The 27659-nt window shown below is 39.5% G+C and overlaps 1 protein-coding gene and 1 long non-coding RNA gene across 5 annotated transcripts in view; one reads left to right on the plus strand and one right to left on the minus strand.

Annotated features, from left to right (window-relative positions):
- Positions 1 to 17054, minus strand: part of NPHP3 (nephrocystin 3) — a 42999-nt gene extending 25945 nt beyond the window's left edge. For 2 of the 3 annotated variants that reach the window (XM_063602931.1, XM_008976107.4), the window contains exons 1-8: positions 16518 to 17054; positions 14265 to 14390; positions 13553 to 13703; positions 11330 to 11482; positions 9645 to 9778; positions 7676 to 7836; positions 2654 to 2810; positions 301 to 375 (exon numbers count right to left, since the gene is read on the minus strand). In XM_063602931.1, the coding sequence (XP_063459001.1) occupies positions 301 to 375; positions 2654 to 2810; positions 7676 to 7836; positions 9645 to 9778; positions 11330 to 11482; positions 13553 to 13703; positions 14265 to 14390; positions 16518 to 16910 (1350 nt within the window). In that variant the 5' untranslated portion in view covers positions 16911 to 17054. Of the gene's footprint in view, positions 1 to 300; positions 376 to 2653; positions 2811 to 7675; positions 7837 to 9644; positions 9779 to 11329; positions 11483 to 12514; positions 12558 to 13552; positions 13704 to 14264; positions 14391 to 16517 lie in introns of those variants that run through there. The other variant, XM_063602932.1, reaches the window with a different exon arrangement.
- Positions 16728 to 27659, plus strand: part of LOC134730045 (uncharacterized) — a 150125-nt gene continuing 139193 nt past the window's right edge. Inside the window, exons 1-2 of one of the 2 annotated variants that reach the window (XR_010111651.1) lie at positions 16875 to 16934; positions 22065 to 22142. This is a non-coding gene — a long non-coding RNA (uncharacterized LOC134730045). Of the gene's footprint in view, positions 16935 to 22064; positions 22143 to 27659 lie in introns of both variants that reach the window. The other variant, XR_010111652.1, reaches the window with a different exon arrangement.

Here is a 27659-nt window from a genome sequence, read left to right on the forward strand (position 1 = left end):
TGAATAAAATGAACACTTTCTCTTAAATAGTTTTTAGCTAGCACTTTTGTAATATGTTTTACACTTAGGTATTGAAGCATCAAATAGTCCTCTGAGATAGATGAGAGATAAAGATATTAATACATGGTCCTAGTAATACTAAGAACATACCACAGGATGGACTCCCAATGGAAACAACAGCGCCTTCCTCAGGTGCTGTGTTCAAAAAGACAAGCAAGTGGTTTTCTCTGGAAAAATCAATTTTATAGAAAGCGATCTTAAAATATTTTAGATGAAAACTTACAGAGAATGCATATTTACCTGTTTAATAATCTTTTCTACACAAATATAAGTTTTATATACTCCTTCTGCAGGATCTCCTGAGTGATCAATGATCTGGATAAAAATCATTTAAGAACAATGAGAAAAACCATAATATCAGAAGGAAGTGGTGGTAAATACTTTTATACTGCTTATGTGACAGGAACTATTCTAAATATTTAACACATATTAGCTAATTTATCTTCACAACAACCTTAGGAGGGAGATACTATTATTATCCCCATTTTATAGAAGAGTAAACTGAGGCAAAGTAAGTAACTTGTCCAAGGTCACACAAGGGATTTAGTGTGAAAAATGGAGCAATAAAACAAGAAGTAGGCCAGGCGCGGTGGCTCATGCCTGTAATCCCAGCACTTTGGGAGGTCGAGGTGGGCGGTTCACGAAGTCAGGAGATCAAGACCATCCTGGCTAACATGGTGAAACCCCATCTCTACTAAAAATACAAAAAATTAGCCGGGCGTGGTGGCAGGTGCCTGTAGTCCCAGCTACTCAGGAGGTTGAGGCAAGAGAATGGCGTGAACCCGGGAGGCGGAGCTTGGAGTGAGCTGAGATCGCGCCACTGCACTCCAGCCTGGAAGACAGAGTAAGACTCTGTCTCAAAGAAAAAAAAAAAAAAAAAAACAAGAAGTATACATTTTTTTGCCCTGTCTCCAAATTTTCTCTTATGTATTTCCATACCACTCAACATATTTACCCTTCAAAATGCATCAAAATCCAATTTTATGTCAATAAAGCTATAATTCTATAAAAGACAAAAGCAAAATAGTATACTATGTAGTCTCACTGAGCTGGCTGAAAGAAGAATGCCCAATCTGTAAGAACATGTCTACTACTACTACTAATATTTGATACAATTAGAATAAGGCAATGATTTTACAATACATACCAAGTGAACAAGCATGGAGATTTACCCTACATTTACATTTATAATCATGGCAGAGAGATCTTATTTCACTCCTATTTTATAAAATAAACTCATCCTTCCAGCATACTAAATTTTTTAAAGTAAAGGTTATAGAATAAATAGAATAAAAAAGATAAATTAATATCTTTTTTGTGGGACATAGTGGACTAGGCTGATACTACAATAATTAAAACAAAGAATGAAATGGCTCTGGAAATTATAATAAAAATGCACTTCCTTTTTGTCTTAGTCTCTTTAGTTTTATGTGTCATGCTGCTCTCAAGCTATCTTTTCAATACTAAATGATGGAAAGAAAAATGCTTGTATTCATATTTGATTTTATTTGTTGGCTGGGCACAGGGAAGTGAAAACTCTGTAAAAATCCTAGAGTTGTTTTCAATTGTATTATTCACATTAACTACAGACATTTACCAAGTTGTCTCCGTGTACAGTAATAAAAAGCCTGTAACATCTATTCTAAAAATTATCCCAACATGCATCTAGGAATGATCAAATTTCTCTCATCCCATCATCAGCTTTTTGCTTTCCCCAATGCTCTTAGGAAAAGTCACTATAAAAAGTCTCCTCCTGCAGCGTGGACAACATAATAAGTCTCCATCTCTATAAAAATTTTAACAAAGTAGCCAGGCATGGTGGCCTGTGCCTGTAGTCCCAGCTACTCAAGACGCTGAGGTGGGAGGACTGCTTGATCTCTGAGTCCAGGAGTTTGAGGCTTCAATGAGATACGAACAAGCCACCACACTCCAGCCTGGGTGACAGAGTGAGACTCTGTCTCTTAAAAAAAAAGAGTCTCCTCCTGACACCAATCCTTGGTCAGTAGACAGAAGAACTCTGTGCTTGGGAGAAAAGCACAAAATACCATCTGATCATACAGATCATACTCTTGCTAGCCACACACTGTGATTTATTTCTCTCTCTTTTCTCACAACCCACAACCAATCTGTTAAGAAATCCTATTGGCTCTACTGTCAAAATTTATTCAGAATCCTACCACTTCTCATCATTTCCTCTACCACCACCCTGCTTGGAGCCACCAGCATCTCTCACCTGTATGATGGCAATGGCTCTCAGACTCTGCACACTACCCCCTGAATGACCACCTATTCTCAACATGGCAGCCAGAAAGATCACTGTCAGATGATCACGCCAGCCCTCATTCTGTTGCTTACAGTCCTGCAGTGGCTCCCAATCTCACTCCAAGTGAAAAGCTAATATCCTCAAAATGGCCTCCGAGGTTCTTCACAATCAATGAGGCCCCCTCTCCTCCTACTCCCCTCACTTATCTGTTCCAGCCACACTGGTTTCTCTCCCCTCCCCAGATATGCCAGGCTTATGCCCACCTCATGGCCTTTGCTCCAGTTTTTCCCTCAGCTAAGTGTGTTTTTCAAAAATGCCTATGAATTTTACCTTGGCTTTGCTGGTCTTGTTTAGATTAGAAACTTGATCAATCAATTGCTGGACAGAGTCAGAACTGACTTTTCCATCTTCCAAACGATGAAAGATTAATCGAGGTTTTCCTTCAGGGTTTTTCAGAAAAGCTTCTTCACAGTCTTCCAATAAAAGGCTAGATTGGAAATCAGCATTTTGTGTGCTATACTGCATTGTGGCAGCAAGCAGTTAGTTAATCAACCTAAGTGCCAATAATGGAGTTTTACTACAGTGACAAGTGGCCAGAAAAGGTCCAACTGCACAACAAGTGAAGCTTTCCAAAAATGGATGTGTTATGGCTCTCTTCCAGTTTGGTCTTAAAATATAATATATTCATTAGCCAACAGTGAGCATAAATATAATAAATTATGCATTAAATTGTAAAGCACATAAAACTTTATTTTTTAAACCTAGAAAAGATCTCAAAAATACTCTTAAACTAGGCTCAAAATAATGGACTAGACTCATGAGACTTTGAAAATAGATGGCAAACAAATTCCATTTAAAAATGTATAATTTCCATGTTAACACAAGTAGGCAGGAGGTCATGCGTGGGTAGGTACACAGGCACCATCCAGGGCAACAGCCAGAGTCCTGCACTGCTTTTCCAGGAGTTCTTTTTAATGCCTTTAATTTGACCCGCCTCCCTTCATGGCTGAATCACAGGAGAAATCTCTTACAATGAAACATAGGAGCTAAAATATGGCAAGTCCAGGAGAGGCCTTTATTCCAGATAAAGGTTTCAAAATGAGGAATTCTTTGCTCTTGATTGGCCCTCCTTCATTATGTCAGCACCCTTCTTGGGCAGACCAGGCTCACTAAGAATTCTTGAACCTATGTAGAAGGAGAGGTGCTTCTCTGTTTGGATGGCAGCCCCAAAGTTTTGAGAGTTTTCTCTTTCCCAGTTCTTTCAGACTTTTCTCATCTAATAAATGACCCTAATCCTTATACCCAATATATACTATAAGAAAGATCTGGAGACAGATTGGAAGAGGTTGGGTGACTGAGGTGAAGGTAAAAAAATCCCAAAAAACAACTTTGTTACAGGGAACCAAAATTATATTTTTAATGAAAATTCTAGAAAAAAAAATTCTTGAACTAACAATCTGCTGAGGTCTTCTCTCTCTCTCCCTCCCTTCTTTCTTTCTCTCCCTTTTTTTTTTTTTTTTTTTTTTTGAGACAGGGTCTCACTCTGTCACCCAGCCTGGTGTGCAGTGGTGCAATCACAGCTTACCGCAGCTTTAACCTCCTGGGCTCAAGCGATCCTCCCACCTCAGCCTACCGAGTAGCTAGGCCCACAGGCAGCTAATTTTTGTACTTTTGTAAACCCAGCTAATTTTTGTATTTTTTGTAGAGATGAGGTTTCACCATGTTGCCCAGGCAAGTCTTGAATTCCTGGGCTCAAGTGATCCTCTCACCTTGGCCTCCCAAAGTGCTGGGATTATAGGCATGAGCCACTGAGTGCAGCCCACATCTACTGGGGTTTTCTACACAACAAAGGACACTGCAACCAATTCCCCTTTCTAGAAAGCATTAAATGAAAGTTGTCTAGGGAAACAAATGTTTTTGTGGGGTGTGTGTGTGTGTGTATGTGTAGAAGGGCGATACTGTATGATTCAGAATCTGCAAATTAGACTACTAGCCCAAAATATTAAAAATTAAGAAACATTCTGTTGTATATTTCTGCGCCAATCCATTCTACCCAAACCACAGAAGTTTTCTATATTAAAATCACTCTGGCCATGTTCTATAGAATTTTGGAATTTCAATGATTCATCTGTCAGTGCTTTGTGGGAAAAGTCTGTGGCCCATTAGAAGACCAAACAATGGGCTTGCTGTTCAGGCACATGTCCATATTTCAAGACATTCCCTACAAAACTGACCCATGGGGCTCAGATAAAATGATATGATCTCTGGTATTTTATTCAAATAATCTGGTGGAACGGAAGCAGATGCTACAGATGAAACAACTAGTCATGAGTTGATAATTGCTGAAGTTAGATAGTATAACAGGCCAGCTAATATGTTGATAAGTTGCACTTTAGGATCCCTTCAGAAAGTAGCCTGAGCAGACAAAAATGTAGGGGAGGAGCTGCAAGAGAAGATGTAGCTTTGTGGGGCTGGAGGAGTTAAAACAGTAAAGCTGAGGCATAATGAAGAAAGTTCAAGTATAGAACAAACAAGGGCTTCCACTTGCCTAAATTCTATAACGAAACTCTATAGGAGATCTGGTTAAAAAAAAAAAAAAGCTGAATGAAACCAATAATAGGGCCTAAGAAGTCCTGAAAGGTGACTGAATTACTATTTAGGCACGGAAGCCTCCCCATCCCTTGAGAAAGACTGATGATGCCCTGAGGAAAACCAGTCACAGTCGCCCCTCTGTGCTGCTGTGCAAAGGGAGAGGCACCTCTCCTTCTACGTAGGTTCAAGCTTTCTTAGTGAGTCTGGTCTGCCCAACAAGGGTGCTGATGTAATGAAAGAGGGCCAATCATGAGCAAAGAATTCCTCATTTTTAAACCTTTATCTGGAATATTCCTACTCAGCCAGCCTCTCCCGGACTCACCATATTTCAGTTCCCATTCTTCGTTGTAGGAGATTTCTCCTGGGATTTTTCTCCTTCCATGAAGTGAGGCTGGTCAAATTAAAGGCATTAAAGAAGAAGCCCTGGAAAAGCAGTGCAGGAGCCTGGCCGTTTCCCTCTAATGCACCTTCTCCGGTCAGTAACACCGAGAGGCACAGTGCCTGTGCACCTTACTAAGCATGACTTCCTGCCTACCTTCCCAGCCTACAACTAAGTATGTTGTTAGCATAGCTTGCTCCAAATCCAATCATTTCATACATCAAAACCATACATTTTGAGCTTCATAATTTCTTATAAGAGGCCTGAATAGTGTGAGAAGCCAGTGAACACTATCTTCAAATAACTCTGTGGATACCATCTGCACACAGGGAATAATTATTGACAGGAAAGTGTTTCCCCATGGAGCTTCCAAGCTGCTCAGGAGAGGCTTTTCTAGATTCATCTTTTGGGAAGGATGGGGTAGTCATCAGGGTAGGTGAAGGAAAAATCTGAAACAAAGGCTCCAACAGCCCTTGTTTGTGGTGTGGAGCCCATCCCAACTGCCATACCTCTTGACAGGCATGAAAGAAACAAATAATAAAATAATAAGCAACTGGAATAAGAAAAGTTTAAGTAAAATAAAGCCAAAGTAGAGACTAAAATTATTAAATTTAAGAAATTAAAATCCTCATTTCTTTAACAAGAATAAAATTTTTAAAAATGTACAATATAAAATTTTACTAAAAGGAGATAAACTGAAATCTAAGCAAAAGCAATAAAATATGAAATAAATGGGGAGGAAAACATTAAGAAGAGTTTAAAATTGGAAAAGAAAAATAAATGTTAAAGTGTAAAAATAATGTATACAATGTTTTATTAAAAAGTAAGGTTTTTGTTTGTTTGTTTTTGAGACAGGGTCATACTCTGTCACCCAGAAAGTTTCTTTAATGTAAAGAAAAAACAAAATGGTTTTATGGATCAAAGATAAGAATTAGAAAAAATAATGTAACAACAAATAACATATTACCAAGTAAGATAAAAAAACTACTCAATCATTAAGTAGTAAGATAAGATATATCCTTAATAAATATAAAAACAGGGAAAGAAAAGGGAAGGGGTGGATAGCAATGAAACCCTACTGAAGGCAGTCAAGTTGAAGAACTCCTTAAACATATTCTGGATGAAGGCTCATTGACCAGGTAGTTCCCTGTTCACCCGGCCACTAGGCAAAGTCTTAAGGGTCTACAATGGGCTATGCTACAGGGAAACTGGTGAAACTTAAGGCCCTACATATATCTATACACAGTTAAAGTCAGAGTTGGTCCACAATTAAAAAAGCAAAATGCTTTGGAAAGGTTAAATTTAGACAGTAAATCTAGAAAGAAAAATTAGCCTCTTATTAAACTTATTTTGTCCTTTATATCTAACTGGTGAAAAAAAATCTTTACTCGCAGACAAGATTCATTAGCATGATTATATTCACATTATAAGAACATTGTTCACTTTACTGGGTCTATTTAAATAGTAAGCTCCTCAGAAAATGTAAATTATGATTCAACACCTACACAAGTGATCAAGTACGTGAACTTTATATGTAACATACATAGTTCAAATACCTCTGTTTGTATCCAAAGAAAGAAAACAATGAAGGTTAATGTTGATTATTGAAATTAGGGGTTATCAACTTTTTCTGTAAAAGGCCAGATAGTAAACAACTCAGGTTTTGTAGGACACATGGTTTCTGTTGTAAAGATTCAACTTTGCTATTATAGTATGAAGGCAGCTGTAGAAAATACACGAATGGGCCAGGTGTGTTGGCCTACGTCTGTAATCCCAGCACTTTGGGAGGCCAAGGCAGGGGGATCACAAGGTTAGGAGATCGAGACCATCCTGGCTAGCACAGTGAAACCCCGTCTCTACTAAAAATACAAAAAATTAGCCAGGCGTGCTGGTGGGCGCCTGTAGTCCCAGCTACTCAGGAGGCTGAGGCAGGAGAATGGTGTGAACCTGGGAGGTGGAGCTTGCAGTGAGCCGAGATTGCGCCACTGCACTCCAGCCTGGACGACAGAGCAAGACTCTGTCTCAAAAAAAAAATATATATATATATATATATATGAATGAATGAATGTGGCTGTGTTCCAATAAAACTTTATTTACAAAAGCAAACTCCTGGCTAGATTTGGCCCTTGGGCTATATTTGCCAAACTCTGATTAAAATAAGCTAAAAATTAAGATGTTGATCATATGACCTATGAAACAAGTCTAACAGCATAAAACTTAATTATTTTATTTAAGTGTGAAACAGTTGTAGAATTTATTGAATTTCATGGATTTTTTTATTATAAGGATGCAATTAAAATTTATCTTTGAAGCTTATTTGGCAAACTCAATTCTATTTACAGTTTACTGCTTATAATAAATCACATTTTTTTTCAGCTTACCTTGGTAATGTTAAGTGAATAAATAAAATAACTAAAGAACTTTTCTCAATTTCCCATTTTCTTACAGTGAGGTATTGATTTTCAACATCTATTGGAAAATAAACAGCATGGAAAAAATATCCCATTGTCTCGCACATTCTCTTAAGTTTAGGTGAATAGTCCTAAAAGCAAATGAAAACATACAAAAGTTTAATGTATTTAACTAAAGATCAAGTGAGATTCATACTACTTAAAATCAAAAGCACGCTTTAAAACAGGTTATACTGGATATCTTTTCATATAAAATTTTAAAAATAATCAGATTTTAAAGAAAATCTTAAAAAGGCAAGTTTCTCTCAAATACAAATAATAATAGCTTAGCAACTTGGCCTTTTTCTAGCTCAGAAAATGACTTATTTCATAGTAAACCTAGAACAACAGGAGACAGTATTAGGCTATTTTGCTTTGGTATTTGTTTCTTTTTGTTATTATTACTATGAACAATCTGTTTTATTGTCATAAAGAGTGCAAAATATAGATCCATAAATCTGTATAGTAAAAAACATCCACCATGATATATCAGAACACTAAAGCAGAGCGCTATAAGTTAAAAACACATAAATCTATAATTCAGTTAGTAAGTAATGATGACTATTATTATGAAAGAAATCAGTAATGCCCTCAAAATGTCCTTGGGAATAACACATTCAATTACTGGATGGAAGGTTTGGGCTTTAAAATATTTTATCTTTTTACTAAAATTGAATAATATCACAAAGGAAAGCTAAATGAATTTGGTAATCAACAACAGGGAAGATGTTAATATAGCAGGTATAGCATGTGACACACAGATTCTATAAAATTCCCTTGGAACACTGGTAGGCAAGCTTTTTATATAAAGGGTTAGATAGCAAATATTTCTACAAAAATAATAATAGCTTTACAACTTGGCTGCTTTAGCAGGGATCTTTGTGGCTTACTTGGTTTCTATCACAATTTACTCTGCCATTGAATTGGTGTTGTAGTGCTGCCATGGATGATACATAAACGAATGAGTGCAGCAATGTTCTAATAAAACTTGATAGACACTAAGATTTGTATTTCATATAATTTCCACATGTCATAAAATATTATTCTCCTTTTGATTTTTTTCTACCACTTAAAATGTGAAAACCAATCTTATCTCTGGGCCATTTAAAACAGGCAGCAGGCCAGATTTCACCAACTGGCTATAGTGACCCTTGCCTTAGAATAACTCCAACGGCTGCCTTGGAAAATTTAAACCACGGTAAGGAGAAAATTTTACTACCTGAGACAGACTCAAGGATAGAGCTGGCAGAGAGAGTAACTAAAGTAGACACAATCAACAAGAGTCTTAAACATTGTGGAGAATATGCAATGAAAAATTCACTAAACAAGCCTAGGCAACACAATGAGTCACTTTCTCTGCAAAAAAAAAAAAAAAAAAAAAAAAAAAAAAATTAAATTAGCCGTATGTGGTGGTGTGTACTGTAGTCCTAGCTGTTCTGGAGGACTGAGTGGGAAGATTGCTTGAGCTCATGAGTTTTAGGCTACAGTGAGCTATGACTGTGCCACTGCCCTCCAGCCCAGGCAACAGAGCAAGACACTGTCTCAAAACAAGCAAACAAACACACAAACAAAAAAAAGTCCAGAAAGTTCCAACACCTTAGTTTGACATTTAAAACTAACTAAAACGAGTTAAAACCTTCTTTTTCTGTCTTAGCTCCTGTCCTAGGAAAGTTAATTCCAGAAAGTAAAAATAAATAAATAAACTCTCAATTCACCACCTTTCTTTACATATAATATTGAACAATATTTTCTCTTAAGAAAAGCCCAAGACACTTCCTGTTCTTTAAGACATATAATCTAGTAGGAAACTATTTGGTTGAGATACAGTAGTATCAGAAACAGAATATAATATTAGCTTATATTTTAAATTGGTTGATACAGAATTTATAAATATCCTCACCTTAAGGAAAAGATCCATCTCAGGCTGGGTTTCATCTGTATAAATGAGGTAACATCTGACAGTGTTACTCCACAGAGAATGTGAAAACAGAGGAGTAACTTGTAATAAACTAGCTACAGCAATATCCCAGTCATCTGAAAATAAAATTTCTCAAGTTCATGAAAAAATTACCAGAACACATTTGATCATTCTAAAAAAGTTTTAAAAACATAACAGGCATTATAGAATGGAATCTGATCTTACATGTTAATACTGCCATACCTTCTAGAGTAATATATTCAAAGGCAATTAGTTTTCTAAACTCAAATTCGATCCTAGGACTTGAAGCAATGAATGTCACCAGTGGTCTTCCCTGAGGCACCAGTGGTTCCAGTCAAGTGTCATGAAAAAATTTTACATGAGTTACTCAATTAGTTGGTTACCTGAAGTTAGCCTACATTCCCAAGAGGATCTATAGCTTTACTTTCTTATTATTCTTGAAATATATTGAGTTAAAAGAATGTTCAAGAATGGCATAAAATGAAAAGTAGCCTTATGCTAACTATATTTAGTGAGAGTAAAAATTTAACACATATTTGGCTAGTTCAAAAAGCACAATTTTAAAAATGATTTTCATTTTGCTGATAGAGAAATAATTGTACGGTTTTAAGGAAAAAGAGTAGAACTACTTATAACTTCTTAGGTCTGCACTGATATTGAAATTCTGAACAGATCTTAGAGCTATTCTGGACACTATGTTATATAAAAATAAGGAAAATATTCTTTTGGGTATGAATACAGTTGTCCCTTGGTATCAATGGAGGATTGGTACCAGCACTTCCCCTCACATACCAAATCCACAGATGCTCAGGTCCCTTACATAAAATCATGTGGTGTTTGCATATAAATTACGCACATCCTCCCATATTCTTTAAATCAAGACTTCTCCAATTCGCGGCCCGTGGGCCTCATGTGGCCTAGGATGGCTTTGCAGCCCAACACAACATTGTAAGACTTTTTATCAATTTTTTTTAGCTCATCAACTATCATTAGTGTATTTTATTTGTGGCCAAAGACAATTCTTCTTTCAATGTGGGCCAGGGAAGCTAAAAGACTGGATACCCCTGCTTTAAATAATCTCTAGTTATTTACACTACCTCATGCAATGTAAATACTATGTAAATAGCTGTTATACTGTATTGTTTCTTATTTCTATTTTTATTGTTGTATTGTTATTTTCATTGTTATTTTTCCAAATATTTTGGATCAGTGGTTGAGTGGATCTGTGGATATAGAAGGAAAACTGTACTATATTACCTAATAGAGCTTTTTGGTATTATCTCCATAACCTGCTCTAATCTTCAGCACTATCAAAGAAGCAGAGGGAAAGATTAAAACCTACTGTTTTTCAGTTAATCTACATTAGATTTGCTGCTCAACTAAAACACCAGAGAATTCAGACCATAACACAGTTACTAGAACCTGGCTGGCCAGGCTGGCAGGAGTGCCATCTGATCACCATATGAATTATGTAACCTCGTCCTTCCTTGTTAGTTACAGCCCCACTGTATAATGGTTTGTCAATGGAAAGCACTAGGAACACAAATTTCATGCTTTGCCAATGGTATTAGTAGTTCTAGCACAAGATTATAAAACATGAACAGTCACTACCACTAGGCAAGTAATTGACAAACAGCATGTATTACCTCTATTAACATTTGCAAAGGGTCCTTCCACATCTATAGAACTATGGGCAAACTCAGGGCCTCTGAAGGACTGCTGAAGCTGGATCATGCTTCCTATGGAAGGTTCACTTCCCAAGGCTCCACCAGTCCAATATTCACATTGGGTTCCAGCAGCTGTTCAGCAAGAGATTTTTATCTTGTGAAAGCCAACTTATTGAATGTTCAAAAACTCATCACATATACTGAACAGGATTTCTGATTTTAAAAAATATGAAAATATTACAAATATTCAAATGATTTTGAAAATACTTTGCCATCGACTTTTGGCAAAGTTCAAAGATACTGATTAACATAATTCTAGTTATCATCTCAAATTCAAAGAGAGGATTAAAAAGAGAAAGATGAAAATAAACAAGAATAAAAAAGAAATGATAATAAGAAGGAAGTTAAAAACATTTTACAAAAAAAAATTCTAAAAAACATTTCCAACTGTACAGCTTAGGCACCAGTTAAAATCTGAAGGAAAAAACCTCAAAGGCAGACTGTTACTAACACACATAAATATAAAAATATTCATAATTTATTAGGACATAAACTCTTTGCAGCAGGGAGTACCTCCTTCTCAATCTCCTAGAGCAACAAAATTAATGTCTGAATCAATAGCTACTTATGAACATGATGATTTTCTAATCAATTATATTTGTCAGAATATCTACATCCTTGATAACTATAAGTAAATTGTTATTTGAGCTAAATCTCTGGCAAAACTGAGCTTACTATTTGTAGCTCTTTGAATCTCACATGGGTGACATGCCCCCTCAAGTGTTCCTTCTTCATGTTTAAAACAAAAATGAAAAAAGACCTAGAAAGGAATTTGTTTCTAACTTGCCAAGACAATTACAATAGTTTTGAAACACTGTACATTTGAATATGTCAATACTGAAATAATCACTAAGACTTGTGTTGGGGTATAAAAAAGCATTTTCTCAGCTACTCTTGGCCATTAAGAATCTTTTTTTTTTTTTTTTTGAGATGAGTCTCGCTCTGTTGCCACACTGGAGTGCAGTGGCGCGATCTTGGCTCATTGCAACCTCCACCTCCTGGGTTCAAGCGATTTTCCTGCCTCAGCCTCCCGAGTAGCTGGGACTACAGGCACGCACCACCACGCCCAGCTAATTTTTGTATTTAGTAGAGACGGGGTTTCACCATGTTGGCCAGGATGGTCTTGATCTTTTGACCTCGTGATCCGCCCACCTTGGCCTCCCAAAGTGCTGGGATTACAGGCATGAGCCACCGCGCCCGGCCTTCATTTTTTTCCTTAAAAGTTAGCAATAAAAATTCCAGGATGTTGGTCAGATTCCAATGATACTACAATGAAAATTAAGAAGGAACTGTCAGTTACCATATTTTACTCCAAAATGCATCCATTTGTGAGAATATACTTACAGTTCATTACAAATGGGAGAGTGACTACATTTTTCCACTGCATTTTAAAATAGAATATTTTTCTTTTTTCAGTGTCAATCACACTTTAACATTTTCTTAGAATATGTAAACCCTTTCACTCTGTGATTTCAAGCTTTTATTTCCAGAAAACATGTTTCATTTGTTTAATTATAAAACAAATACTTTTTGAATAGTTCACAAGGCTATACTGGAAACCACTCAGTGAACTATAAGGCAAGTATTCTAAATGATAGTTGCAAAGAATACATCATTATGTAAAGAAATAACATTGCAGAGACTAGTAACTCCAATATCCATTCTCCTCTTCTTTCTTCAGTAACAGAACACTACATTTTAGTTGGACACATGTCTGCCTGGCTGCTGATTACACTATCCAGTCTTCCCAGTTATAGTTCTGACTAATGGGATTTGAGAAGTGATCTTAGGTTGTACCTTCTGGGAAAGGAACGTGTTCTCCCCTTCCTTCTTTCCCTTGGCTAAAATGCAGATGTGCTGGTGGGAGCTGGGGTAGATATCTTAGACTAGAGAGTAAAAGTTATGGGTTAGGGTTGGCAGAGTGACAAGGTAGAAGGAACTTCAGTCCCCAAATTCATACACTTCATGGAGAAGAGGTGTCTTAGCAGCTGACAGAGAGAACGCACGACACTATTTGCAACAGTAGTTAAAGCAATAACCTAATACAGATAAGTAAAAGAAATCTAGCAGAATTCAAAATTGGCTCTACATGTCATTACAGCCATGTTGAAAGCTCAAAATATAAATAGGATATACACTTACCAGTGACATCTGTACAGTTGTCATCTGAATCAGACTCCCCAGGATCAAATACTTGGATACCCTGAGCCTGTAGCCTCTGAAGTTTGCTCTCCAACTCCCTCTTGGCCCTCAGTAAGTCCTGAATTTCATTTTCTTTGGTCTCCCTAAAAATCTTTAAAAAGAATAATTTTAATTTTGAAAGCTTTTTCATAATCAAAAAGTTGTGTCATCAACTTTAAGGGAAAAATATTTCATTCATAAAACCAATATTCATTTGGTCCTCGATTTCCTCTTTCATAGGGTGAATGTCCTAGTACCTTTACCTTACTGTTTTGCAACTGGAAGCCACTGGAATTCCAGCAGGATGCATGTCTGTGGTGTGGGTCTGTCATGTGCACTGCATGATGTTTAGGAAATTTGTCTCTCTCCCACTAAATACCAATAATACAACATCCCTAAACATTTCCAGATGCTTTTCCCCAAACGGAAACACTTTCCTTTTTTTCGAAATTACTATTAAAATGTTCACTTTCATACGTTTTTCTTTGAAATGATCTCAAGTTTTACCACGTCCAACTCAAAAATGTGAAAGTGCTCTACACTAATTCTTACAACTTTCCTGAATCCTACATGACTTACTTCTATTTATTCATCGCATTATATATTATATATACTTTTAGAATATACTATTTTATTCTATGTTGCTTTGGGGGTAAAAATGTAAGGAATTTACCTTGAATTGCCTTTTAACTTTATCTCTGTCATGTTCAAATGTCGCTGCTCTCTCCATTGCTTGGTATTTCGCTTCTAAAGCACTTTCTTTTTCTCGAAGTATCTTCTGATACGTTTTTTGAAGTGCCTAGAATAATTTACCTTGTTATTTCCTAACAAAAATAGTCTTGCTCCTCAATTTTACATTCTTATATATATACATATATATATGTTACGTATCTTAGAATTTTAAGTCTACTTATTATTTTACCAATTATCAGGAACTTCATGTTGCCATTTTATTCAAAACATGATGGAAAAAAACCGCAACCATGCTTGAACTACCACAAATAAAGACTAACATTAAGCTTTCAATGGAAATTAACTTTTTTTGAAACACTGCATCAGCTCTTAAACTTCCTTATGCCTTTTCCATCTTTGTGATAGTAAAAATTACATTTTGTAAGCTTAACTTGAAGGATAAGTAGTTCTAAGAGACTGTGTGCCTGTTGGCACTATGTCTTATTCATCTCACCATCCCTTGAGCACTTCACAGTGCCTGGTACACTGCAAGTCTCCAGTAAATGTCTGACACAATGAATGAAATAAATATGGATAAGTTTTTTCATGCCTCGATATGTGAGAAAGGAACCAGTATGTTTCACAGGGAATCAGGATTGGTGACATGAGTGACTGTGACACTTGCCAACTCTTATTGCACTCCGCCCTGTTTGGTTTGGCCTTTTCTACCCCCACCTCACAGTTGTTTCCAACGTGCAGTGTCTGTTGGGCAGTGGCTTGGATACATTAAATCAGATATTTGAAATGCACTAGTCCATTTTATACATGCAAGTGCATTAAGGTTGCCCAGTAGGAAAACTGATAAGACAACAGATAAACTGCTATACGGATTTCTTCCCAGACAACGACAATAATTACACAACAGCTAATGAGGGAGTTTAACAACAACAACAACAACAACAACAACACCTGACTAGAAGAATGTCTAGTCTTGAAGACAGGAGGCTTTTTTTCTTTTAGAAAAATCAGTCTGAGGTATTTATTTCACCCCGACTGTAACGACTCCGGGAACTCTTAGGCTGCCTATAAGTCTCTCCCACAGTAAAGAGTAAACAAACGACACAACAACGATCAGAGGGGCCCCAAACTGAGGGCAAAAAGTTTTAGAGATTCGTTCACAGAAAAGCAACCTCTTGCTTTATACTATTTTTTTTTTTTTTTTTTTTTGATACGGAGTCTCGCTCTGTCACCCAAGCTGGAGTGCAATGGTGCAATCTCGGCTCACTGCAACCTCCGCCTCCCGGGTTCAAGCAATTCTCCTGCCTCAGCCTCCTGAGTAGCTGGGATTACAGGCGCCTGCCACCATGCCCGGCTAATTTTTGTATTTTTAGTAGAGACGGGGTTTCACCATGTTGGCCAGGCTGATCTCGAACTCCTGACCTCAGGTGATCCGTCCGCCTAGGCCTCGAAAAGTGTTAGGATTACAGGCGTGAGCCACCACGCCCGGCCGCTTTACATACTATTTTATTGAATTATAATGGACCTGCTACATGGAGGGCATGCAATAATTGCTTTTAGCGTAAATTAATCAAATGGACTAGGGAAATTTGACTACATCTAGAGAAGGTTTTCAACCATGGTGAGATCAGGAGGCTTCCAGAAATTTTCATGTCAAGACCATTAAAATGCAAGAGCGATGAAACTTCACAAAGAAACCGACACATGAGCCCCACTTTGGAGACCCACTTAAAATTTTTATGGTGGGGAGGGGGGTGAAACTCCTAGGAAGAGTTTGCTGAGTTGCTTCAACAGATGTCACCAGCCTTCTGAGGGGGTGGGCGCGGGGGCGGCAGTGGAGCGGGAGATTGGCATTTGCCTCCTCAGGACACTTTCCGGCTAATTTCTTCTAGGTGCCTCAATGAATAAACCAGAAATAGAAAAGCGGGGACCGGGCGCGGTGGCTCACTCCTGTAATCCCAGAACTTTAGGAGGCTAAGGCGGGAGGATCATTGAGCCCAGGAGTTCCAGGTTGCAGTGAGCCGCGATCGTGCCACCGCAGCGAGACCCTGTCTCCAAAAAAAGAGACAGAAAAAGGGGAGGGTTAAGGAATCATTTCAGACTCGAAGAGAATATGGCCTCTCAAATTAAAATGGGCAGTTTCCGCCGAACTTTCAAAGCCGCTTGGTTTGGAGAGGGAGCAGGACGGCCGTGCTTCCCAAGGGTCTCCCGGCGTCGCGGCCCAGCCCGGCGTTACCTGCAGTTCGGCCCGCAGCCGCTTGTTCTCCGTGTCCAGCTTGGCCTCGCGGCGGCCCATGGACAACAACTCCTGGTTCTTGCTGACGCGAAAGATCTCGTACTCCTTCTTGAGCCGCTCGTACTCGGCCGCCGCGTACTCCAGCTCTGGCACCGACGAGCCAGTGGACTTGAAGCTGGCCCCCAGCAGCCCGCCGGCGCCCACCCCGCGGGGCAGCGACCCGGGCCCGGCCCCTGCCGCCGCCCCCGCGCCTCGGCGGAACGAGTTGCGCAGCAGGCGGGCCTTGGGCTTCACCTCCACCGGGATCTCGCAGGCCTCGCCGCCGCCCGCCCCGTACGTGTCCTCGATCACTTCCCCGCCCGCGGGGCTCACGAGCGACGAGGCGGTCCCCATGGCGTCCGTTGCCGCTACTACCTAGTGAGTACCAGCGGGACTGGGCAGCGGAACGGAACGGGACGGGGCAGGGCAGAGGAACGGAACGGGACGGGGCGGGCCAGCGGGATGGAGCGGGGCCGGAGAGCAGGACTGGGCGGAGCAGCGGGACGGGGCGGAGCAGCGGGACGGGGCGGAGCAGCGGAACGGGGCGAGGCGGGGGAACGGGGCGGGGCGGGGAAACAGGAGGGGCGGGGCAGCAGAACTGGGCGGGGCGGGGGTGCAGGACGGGGCGGGGGAGCAGGACGGGGCGGGGCAGCGGAACGGGGCGGGGCGGGGCCGGAGAGCCGGACGAGGAGAGGCAGCGGAACGGGGCGGGGAGGGAGAGCGGAATGGGGTGGGGCAACTGGAGGGGCGGGGCAGCGGAACGGGACGGGGCCGCGGAACTGGCGGGATGGGCGAGGGGGACGGGGCGGGGCAGCAGGACGGGGCGGGGCAGGGCTGGGCGGGACAACAAGAGGGGCCGGGCAAGTGGGGCGGGGCATGTGGGCGGGGCAGGGCAAACGTGGGTGGGTCGAGAAAGCAAACAGGGCCAGGCGGGCTAGCAAGAAGGGCGGGGCTAGCAGGAAGGATGGGGGGAGTGGCGACTGTGCAGGACCAGCAGTGGACCGGACGCTGGTGGAGTGATGCTCCGAACGCTGGTGGAGTGGTGCTCCGACACAGGGCTTCTCTCCGTTGTCTCCGCCCGGCTCGAGGCTCCCTGGCGGGCGTGCCTCACAGGGAGCACAGGCCTGGGTCCCAGCTGCTCTACAAACGCTGCAGCTATTTCTTTCGCTGCCGCCGTGCCTGACCGGAAACTCCTTTCTGGAAGCAGTTGGGAAATCTGAAAAATTTATGGAGTGCCTGCTATGTGCTTCCCGCGATATCTCTCTCTCAGTATGCATGTAGATAGAATGACCAGCAAGGAATAATGCCAGCAAAGAAAGAGCTTTTAGATTTTACAGTCTGAAACCACTAGGGACAATCCTTAGACAAGGTTAAGTTTTTTAACTCATTGCAGCATGGGACATTGGAGACCGCACACCAGTCTCTCCTTCATTCCCTCCATCAAAGTGGCTAGTCATCTTTTCTCTTACCCTTTAGATTTTCTTCAGGAAGTAGTCATACACTAGGCCTTTGCATTCTTCAAAATCCAGAGTATATATACTAATTTCTTCAGGTGGTCTCCTGAGATAAAGGGAAACATTTCCACCATCACAGTACCTTAAGAACTTTCTACCTTTTCAAATCCGTTCTGATTTCTAACTTCAAATTTTTGAATTCTCCATGTGGATCAGGGGTTTAAGGATCATCCACTAGGTTTCTGACTAAACCCTTTGAACATTTTTGCATCTTAGTACCTCCTTTGGAATGGGCCTCAGCTGAACACTTCCATAACTATGCTTGAGTAAGAAGATAAAATAGCCATCACCCATTCTCTCCAACAAATAACCAAACTCACTATGCTAACTTCCTACAGCTTGGGGAGTACATTCAGATTCTACAGTCTGGAACTGAGTGCTCTGAAGCATGCATCTCTCCTTTCCCCACGTCATTTCTATCCAGTGACATGCCTCTAATCCACATTTCTCCACCCTACTTGCGTACTGATCTTAGATTACTATTGGTCAATGCCAAAGTGACCAAATTTCTTAATCCTAAAAAATGACATTATTTCTTCCTGGCTAACACGGTGAAACCCCGTCTCTACTAAAAATACAAAAAAATTAGCCAGGCGTGGTGGCAGGCGCCTGTAGTCCCAGCTACTCGGGAGGCTGAGGCAGCAGAATGGCGTGAACCTGGGAGGCGAAGCTTGCAGTGAGCCGAGATGGCGCCACTGCACTCCAGCCTGGGCAACAGAGCGAGACTACGTCTTAAAAAAAAAGACATTATTTCTAACCTCATAACCTGTTTTTCTTCATGCTGAATTCAACCCACGTACTTCAGTCTGCATTTTGAAAGAATAACTTTTAATAGAGAAATATAGTGAGAATAAAATATTTGGCAGGTGGCTTATAACTTACTAAAGATGGCCACATTTTTTTTAATAGTCCTCCCATAGAAAAGACAGCTAAGACAGCTACACAATTTGTGGGACCCAGTGAAAAATGAATATGTAATGCCCCTTATTCAAAAATTATAAATATTTTCAAGATGGCAACAGCAGAGCATTAAGCCAAGTATGGGGCCCTTTTGAGTTTTGGGCCCTGCGTTACTGCACATGGGGTTGCATGGCCATGAAGCAAGCCTGTATATGACTCCTCACTTTGAACCTGAGTGAACTCTGACCGCTTGGACCAGTGGAATGTGGCAGAAATGACACTGTGCCAGTTTCCAAGCCCAGGTCTTGAGAGAATGGCGACTTCCACTTCTTGTGTCTTGGAACACTCGGGAGTGTTGAGCCACCATGTAAAGACTTACTAACCTGAGACTGCCCAACTTAAGAGGTCATATGTAGGCATTCCAGGTGACAGTCTCAGCTGGGCCCAGCTTTCCAACCAGAGTACCAAGGCATGTAAAATGAAGCCATCTTGGATTCTTCAGACTAGTGCATTCACTACTTAGAAATTAAGTGACTTCTGTATACACTACAGGGGAGAAAATCACCCAGCCAACCTCTGCCCACATTTCTGGCCCACAAAATCATGAGATATAATAAAATTACTGTTGGTTTGAGCCATTACATTTTGGTAATTTGTCTTTTCACCTGGAATAAGAAAAAATGTCTCTGCATTTGATCGGGCAGCCTATAAATTGATAAACAATGCTACTGTCTTTTTTTTTTTTTTTGAGACGGAGTCTCGCTCTCTCGCCCAGGCTGGAGTGCAGTGGCGCGATCTCGGCTCCCTGCAACTTCTGCCTCCTGGGTTCAAGCGATTCTTCTGCCTCAGCCTCCCGAGTAGCTGGGATTACAGGCGTGCACCACCACACCCGGCTAATTTTTTTGTATTTTTAGTAGAGACGGGGTTTCACCATCTTGGCCAGGCTGGTCTTGAACTCCTCACCTCATGATCCACCCACCTTGGCCTCCCAAAGTCCTGGATTAGAGGCCTGAGCCACCGCACCCGGCCTGCCATTTTTTTTTTAAATGGGATTGGTAGAATAAATATCATTTGGGTAGAGTAGTGTGTATTTGGTCTTCAGACTATGAATCTCACAATCACTTGGGACATTCGGTAAAAATTTGGGGACCTTGACAATTTTGCATGTTTAGTTACTTCCCAGGTGATGCTTATGTACTTTAAGATCTCAGAACACTGAGACTGCATAAAAATTGTGGCTAGGGATGATCTAATTCCTCGCTACTCAAAGCATGGTCCTCAGGCAGTAGCATCAACATCACCCTGAAGCTTGTTAATCAGATTCTCACATGCTATCACTGACCTCCTGAATCACAATTTGCAGATTAAAAAGATCTCCCAGGTGATGTGAATATAGATTAAAATTTGAGGAGCACTAATGTAGAAAAATGGTTCTTAACCTTGGCTGCACATTACCATCAACTGGAGAACTTAAAAAAATAAAGACTGCTGCCTGGGCCTCACCCTAGACCAATTAGATCAGAATTTCCAGGAGTTGAGGTCTGAACATCATTAATTTTTTAAAGCTCCCCAGCGGATTTTAATCAGTAGTCAAGGTTAAAAACCAATGGTTTCACCTCGGCCATCTCATTATTGCCAACATGTGTGTGATCCCCATTGGTAACCATCTCAGTATCTGTTTACATGTATACAGATTCCTCTGTGACCTTTCTTCGCAGTTCATCATAGTGAAGGCAAATGTAATTTTGACTATATAGATAGTATTGTGCTTCAACTTTAGAGATAGACATGGCATCACAAATGGTCATAATGTCCTGATAAAATTTATCACTTTGGAATAAATGACCTGTATAATTGGAAATGCTTCATTGAGTAACAGTCTTTGAAGACAAAGGAACTCTGCAAAAGGAAGGGATTCTAGCTCTCACTAAAATTGCCAACCTTCTCCCAGGCTGTTTAGTCCTGCTCAGTTCTACCAAGTGAACTCTGACTTCTAAAGTCTCCTACTACAAAGTCTGTAAGTATGACCCTAATTTTAGGAACTAATTAACAATAGGGGAAAACTGTGATCAAGCAGCTGTGATTTAACATTTCTACCATTAGGGGTCAGTGTAACTCAGGAAAAAAATAATTTGGCTGTATGTATTAAAAAGGATCACCTTGTGAAGACGACAGTCTGGGTGTTGCCTTCATTAACAGTCATCTACACTGCCTTACTTAGTTCCCATCACAAGTAATAACATGACTCTGGAAATTATTATGAAACAGACAAGAGCAGGATCAGCAAGCTTTTTCTATAAAGGACCAAATAGTAAATATTTCAGTCTTTAGTCTCTGTCACATTACTCAATTCTACCATTATAGCACAAAAGCAGCCCCACACCATACACAAACAAATGGCGTGTCTGCATTCCAGTAAAACTTTATTTTAAAAAACTGGTGACTGGTTGAATTTAGCTCACAGGTTTGCTGACCCCTGAACTGGAGGAGTGGTTCTCAAACCTGGATAATTACCTGGGGAGCTTGTTAAAAATGTAGAGCCATGGACCCCACATCAAGTCCACCGAATCCAAATGTTTTTAAGTAGAGCTCACATATCTGAATTTTTTAAAGTTATCTTTTGATTTAGAAGCAAATACTAATTTAGGAACCATTAGGACAAAATAAAGTTAACTTTACCTCTTAGGAAACCGTAAAGTCCACCTTGTTACAATGTTTTTAGTATCCGAATAACTATCCGTGGTATAAAAGATATAAATGTGAAGCTTAGGCTTAGATAATCTCTATAACTACTCTGAAAGTACATCAATGAAAGGCTCATTCCTCTGTAAATGTTTGTATTAAGGCCCTAGTCTTCACATTATTTTGGCCAGAGAACAACCCAGCCTGTCCTAACAGACAGAGGGGCATACTGTATTAACTTGAACAAGGAAGGAGAAGACATTGATGAAAACAGTAAAGGAGAAGGAAAAGCGATAAGAGAAATGCTGGAGTGCTGTGTAGTATCTCCTAAAAAATGTCCCAAATGTTCAATAAGTTTACAAATTCTGAAAAACTTGCTGTGACCTATTTTTTTTTTCATGAATTGGTGAAGAAGAGGAGTTTAGTGCCAAGGTGGGCGCAAGTGTGAAACAAAGGCAACACATCCACATGCACTGGACAGGGAAATGGGGTAAGAATATTTTAAATATGGGGTATCCATTCTTTTATGAAGTATGTGTTCTAACGATAGTGTTTCCCTGGGCTGTTTCCCCTTGGGCTAATCAAATATATGGATATATAGAAGGCCATGCTTTAAGAAGAGCTGCAATGGGTTTTGTTAAGAATACCATAGGCAATATGTTTACCTGTGGTCCTGTATAAAGCATACTGCACATTTGGGATATTTGTTTAACAAATAAAGGGGTTCTATTTCTCCATAACAGCCTCTAGAATGAAAGAAGCCATTTATTTCTTATTTGCTGAGAAATGTCCCTTTGTTTCTCAAATTCAAGGCTATTCTCCGACCTCTCTCCGCCTCTGCCTCATGTTCATCTGTGAAGTTGAATATAATCTTAAATTCTTCTATGGAGCCATCTATCCCAAACCTAGTAACCAGCACCCACTTCAGGTTGTCATTAGTGACTATTATTTTTTCTTACACTCAATGCCCACATGCCAGGATGAAGATGAGGCGCCATATTCAATTAGCTCCTATGAAGGAGAGATGAAGTCTTCACTACTGTATACATTTGAGATGTGCCTTTTCTGACATAAATCAGCCACAGAGAAAAGAGTCAGCTGACATTTGTAGTTGCAAGGGGAAAAAAAATCTCTTCACAAGTAATGTACGAATAAAAGTGGCTGATTGTAACTGTAAGAGCTTAAAACAGCCCGGTGTGCTGGCTCATGCCTGTAATCCCAGAATTTTGGGAGGCCAAGGCAGGTGGATTGCTTGAGCCAGGAGTTTGAGACCAGACTGGGGAACATGGTGAAACCCACTGTCTACAAAAAATAAAAAAATTAGCCAGGCGTGGTGATGCACACCTGTAGTCCCAGCTACTCGGGAGGCTGAGGTGGGAGGGTTGCTTAAGCCTGGGAGGTGGAGGCTGCAGTGAGCCAGGATCGTGCCACTGTACTCCAGCCTGGGAGAGTGAGACCCTGTCTCAAAAAAAAAAAAAAAAAAAAAAAAAAAAGATTTTATCTTTTAGATAAGATTTACTTACAGTTACAAAATTTTATTAATTCTCATCATAATTAAGGGGAGTTTATATGTGAGTTATAACCCCAATTTAGAAAGACGTTGTGTTCCAGCGTTCCAGCGATTAATTTAAAAATCTGATATTTAGTATTTGAAGCATATTTCCTCAAGAAACAGCGTTAGACAAGGTGGCTATTGTTTCAGCTTAGCACACAGCTGAATGCTGTTTATGCTAAATGCAGACTAAACAACTCAAATGCCACTGTAATATGTAGTCTTTGGAAATACGCTTTCAACATATTAACTCACATTATCCAGGAACACATCTATCCTTGGGCACTGTGAAGAAGACACTTAAGGCCACAGGTCAAAGTGTGCACATTTCACTGGTCTGAGACAGTTGTTCCAGTAGGGAGGAGACCAGGAAAAGGAGATAGGGAACGAGTTGTTATATGGTTGCCATAGCTTAGATTCTGGCAAAATGTTGTGCAAGTTATTTGGCTTCTTGCACTTTAGTCTCCTCATCTGAAAATGGAGATAATAGTAGTTCACTTTATAGCAGTTGTAGACATCCAAATGAATAAACTAGTTTTGATTATGTTTTGTTTCCCAGGGATCCAGAAAATGCACTATTTCATTTAAACTCTCTTTTCTAAGTAACTTAGTAGGGAGACCCTAAACATTTTTTTGGCAAGCCTGACATGTATATTTCGTTCTTTGAAGGCTGTTTTGATTGATATCCAGCAAAACTAGGGCCTCTCTGTGACAGAAATCACTGGCATATCTGCATCCTTAAATACATATGACTACCATTGTCCTAAAAAATAGTGTTTCTTCACTGTTTTCTGGCTATTACATTTTGAACCCGAGTCAAATCAGTCGATGGAGACGGTTATATTCTGATGGTTATATATCTGTTATATTCTGATGCCAAAAGGCAAAAAGCACCAGACTTCCTTATAAAAATTATTTTATTTTTTAAGATGACAAATAAAAATTGTATATATTTTTGGAATACAACATGATGTTTTGATACATGTATATTTTGTGGAATGGCTAAATCAAGCTATTTAACATATGTATTACTTCACATACTTTCTATGGTGAGAATGCTTAAAGTTTCTCTTAGCAATTTTCAAGTACACAATATATTATTATTAACTGTAGTCACCATGTTGTATGATAGATCTCTTGAGCTTACTCCTCCTGTTTAACTGAAACTTTGTATTCTTTGACAAACATCCTCCAGCCCCCCTCACCACCAGCCTCTGGTAACCACCACCATTCTACTCTCTGCTTCTGTGAGTCCTCTTTTAAATTCCACATGTAAGTGAGATCATATGGCATTTGTCTTTCTGTGTCTGGCTTATTTCACTTAGTGTAATGTCCTCTAGTTTCATTTATGTTGTTGCAAATGGCAGGATTTTCTTCTTTAAAGGCTGAATACTGTCCCATTGGATATATATATATATTACATTTTCTGTATCCATGCATTTGTTAATGGACACTTAAGTTGATTCTATATCTTGGCCATTGCGAATAATTTTGCGATGAACATGGAAGTGTAGATATCTCTTCAACACACTGATTTCATTTCTTTTAGGTATATACCCCTTGGTGGGATGGCTGGATCATATGGTAGTTAAGTTTTTAGTTTTTTGAGGAACCTCTGTATTGTTTCCATAATGGTTGTACTAATTCCTACAAACAGTGTGCAAAGGTTTCCTTTTCTCCACATCCTTGCCAACGCTTATCTTTCATCTTTTTTTTTTATAATAACCAGTCTAACAGGTGTAAGGTGCGATAAGCTACAGGTAACATTTGACAGTTTAAAAGTAAACAGGCTTCCAAATTAACCCACCTTGGGAAGGTCTTATAATTCATGGTGACATCCTGTCCCTCAGTAATGAACCTTATGAGTTCCTCTAATTGTTAATGTACTAATAAAGACATACCCTACTGACACTGAAAAGGATGCTGATTTGTTTTCAAATTACGAAGTTTTACTGGTTGTCTTGTACATAGACATTTTAGCCTATATGTTGCAATCTGTATCCAATTATTGTAACTTTTATATTGTACTCGCCAATGAAAAAGGACAACTCCTATGAGTAGTCCCCCTCCCTTCTCCTAAATTTTCCTACAAAAGCCTTCTAACTTGTAACGGACTCTGGAACCCTCCCAATTTTGTTAGTGTGTCTTCCTGGGTTGATCCTCACATTTGGCTTCCAAAGTAACTTTATCAAATTATTTCTGCCTTAAGAACCTTAATTTCAGTCAACATTCTGGCATAATCAGCAGGATTCCAGAGCAACTTCCCTGGATCATCCAATGTGGCTTTTGACCATTATGCATGTACCAGTAATGAACCTATTGTGTTCCCAAATTTAAATGCTTCTGCTGGGTGCTACAGATGGGTTCCTCCTGGAACCCTCACATCTTGGCTGAAGTTCTGGTTTATTGAAGCTAGTTTCATCCCTGGCCAGGAGGTACAGTGACTCTTTCAGAACAAGAGTTACTGCTACCAATTCAAGGGAAGGGTTTTATTGGGAATTTTAGGGCAGAATAAAATAGATGCTCAGTGAATTGTTTCCCTGGAGGCTTGGAGTGAGACAACCTTTCCTTAGTTTTCTCCTTCTCAATCACATGAGGGCACTCTTGCTCCAAACATAAGAGACATTTACTCCCTCTGGCCAAACTGTTAACTTTTTGCTCAGCTTGCAGGCTTTAGAAAGACTGATCATCTCTTGCCCCTGAGCATCCCGACCCTTCTTTGGAGGTGACTTGGGAGTCCAAGACACATAAGAACTCTTTTCAGCCCATTATATGAAATCCCCAGAAGAAAGATTCATAGTCGGCACACCTGACCCCTTATAGAGCTTGTCTTGCTCAAAGCAGCCAGGAAAATGCATCCAGACTGAAGGTATACCACCTCTGTTGACACCAGCTGGTTTCATGTTGTTTTACTTGCAAGTACTTGGATAAGTGGACCCATCTAACCCAGGATGGTCATCAGCAGCAGTGGCCAAAATGGGGATCTTTTGAAAATGCCTAAAATAATTTATCTGTGCACACAAATGGAAAAAGTTGGTTTTAGAGCCAGATTGAATGGGAGACTTACTTCCAACAGCACCTAGAAGCTTCTAAAAGAAATTCTTTAAAAAAAAAAATGCCTCCATTCAAGAGGTAAACAAAAGGATATTTAAAACCATTCAAACCATTGTACATTAGTTGAAAAATACTTAGAAGGCTCTCTCCCTTTCTTCCCCATGGCTCCTCCTTGTCTACCCCTGTTCTTTCATCTTCTCTCTTATATGAACTCATTCCCTTCTGCTTGTTCCTTGGGCTCCCATACATCTCTTAGGCAGAGATTTTTGGAATTTCACAATGCACTCATTTACTTCTTTCAAGGGAGTTAAAATGTATTTAAATTTAAGACAGAAGGAGCAAATGGAACAACTGCAGAATGAGAATGAAACTACTGAGATTCTAAAAATACAGATCCAACAAATTTTTTCTAAAGTGGGACTAATGATCAACACATTTTATGGTTTATTGCTAGCTTTGCCAGACCATTTATGGTCTTCCATATGCATTAGTAAAATACATACAGCCACCTCCATTAAAGTGGAAGTAAACCTGATTAAACCTTTTACCAAATATCAGATAATACTCTTTAAATGTGCTGCTAGACCTCATAGTCCCTTGCAGATATAAAACTTCACTGGCCTTTTAGAAAACTTAAATTATGTCTCTGTGCTTTGAGATGTAAATTTACTGCACTCGGTAAGATCTTCAGCCATGGAAGACAGATTAACTCGTTCTATTTACAGAGGCACAATTTAATTCAACTGTTCTTTTAAGCTGGTGCGTTTTACCTGACTCATGAATAAAATTTTAAAAGCAAAGCTATAAAATCTTTATTTGCATCTGTTTGTATTTTTATGTGTACATGTACACATGTCTGTATTTGTATATTGTTTACATGGTACCAAATTTGTTTATAAATAAATAAGCACTCATCAATTAGTAAGCCAAAATACTTTGTAAATTCATATCACTTGAATAGATCTTTTAGCATGTAAGACTAGTTTAATAAGAACAACCATCTTCTGAGTTTTTGGCAAAATATCCATGAATTTAACTTTAAGCTTCTTACTTAAGTGAACATCTGATATTCACAGACTATAAAAGTGGTTAGCAGTAAAATAACTTGCAATGTTGACTAGCTTTGTCTAATATTTCAGTTTTCATAAATATTCTAGGTAAGCTGTTAAAAATAAATAAATTAGATAACTGTCAATGAGATACACCTCTAGAGGAACTTTTCATGTAATTTGAAATCTTAAAGCTATGTTAAATTAAATAATAGATACTATTAAATGTCTGGGTCATTTCCAATTAAGGTAAACATATTATAAGAAAACATGTTTCTAAAGATTATAAAATGGTTTTCATTTATAAGACACTGATATGTGACAAGCAAAGGTTCTTGTTGCCGAGGTTGTC

The sequence above is a fragment of the Pan paniscus genome, chromosome 2 (genome assembly GCF_029289425.2).
Source record: "Pan paniscus chromosome 2, NHGRI_mPanPan1-v2.0_pri, whole genome shotgun sequence".
Classification (NCBI taxonomy): Eukaryota; Metazoa; Chordata; class Mammalia; order Primates; family Hominidae; genus Pan; species Pan paniscus.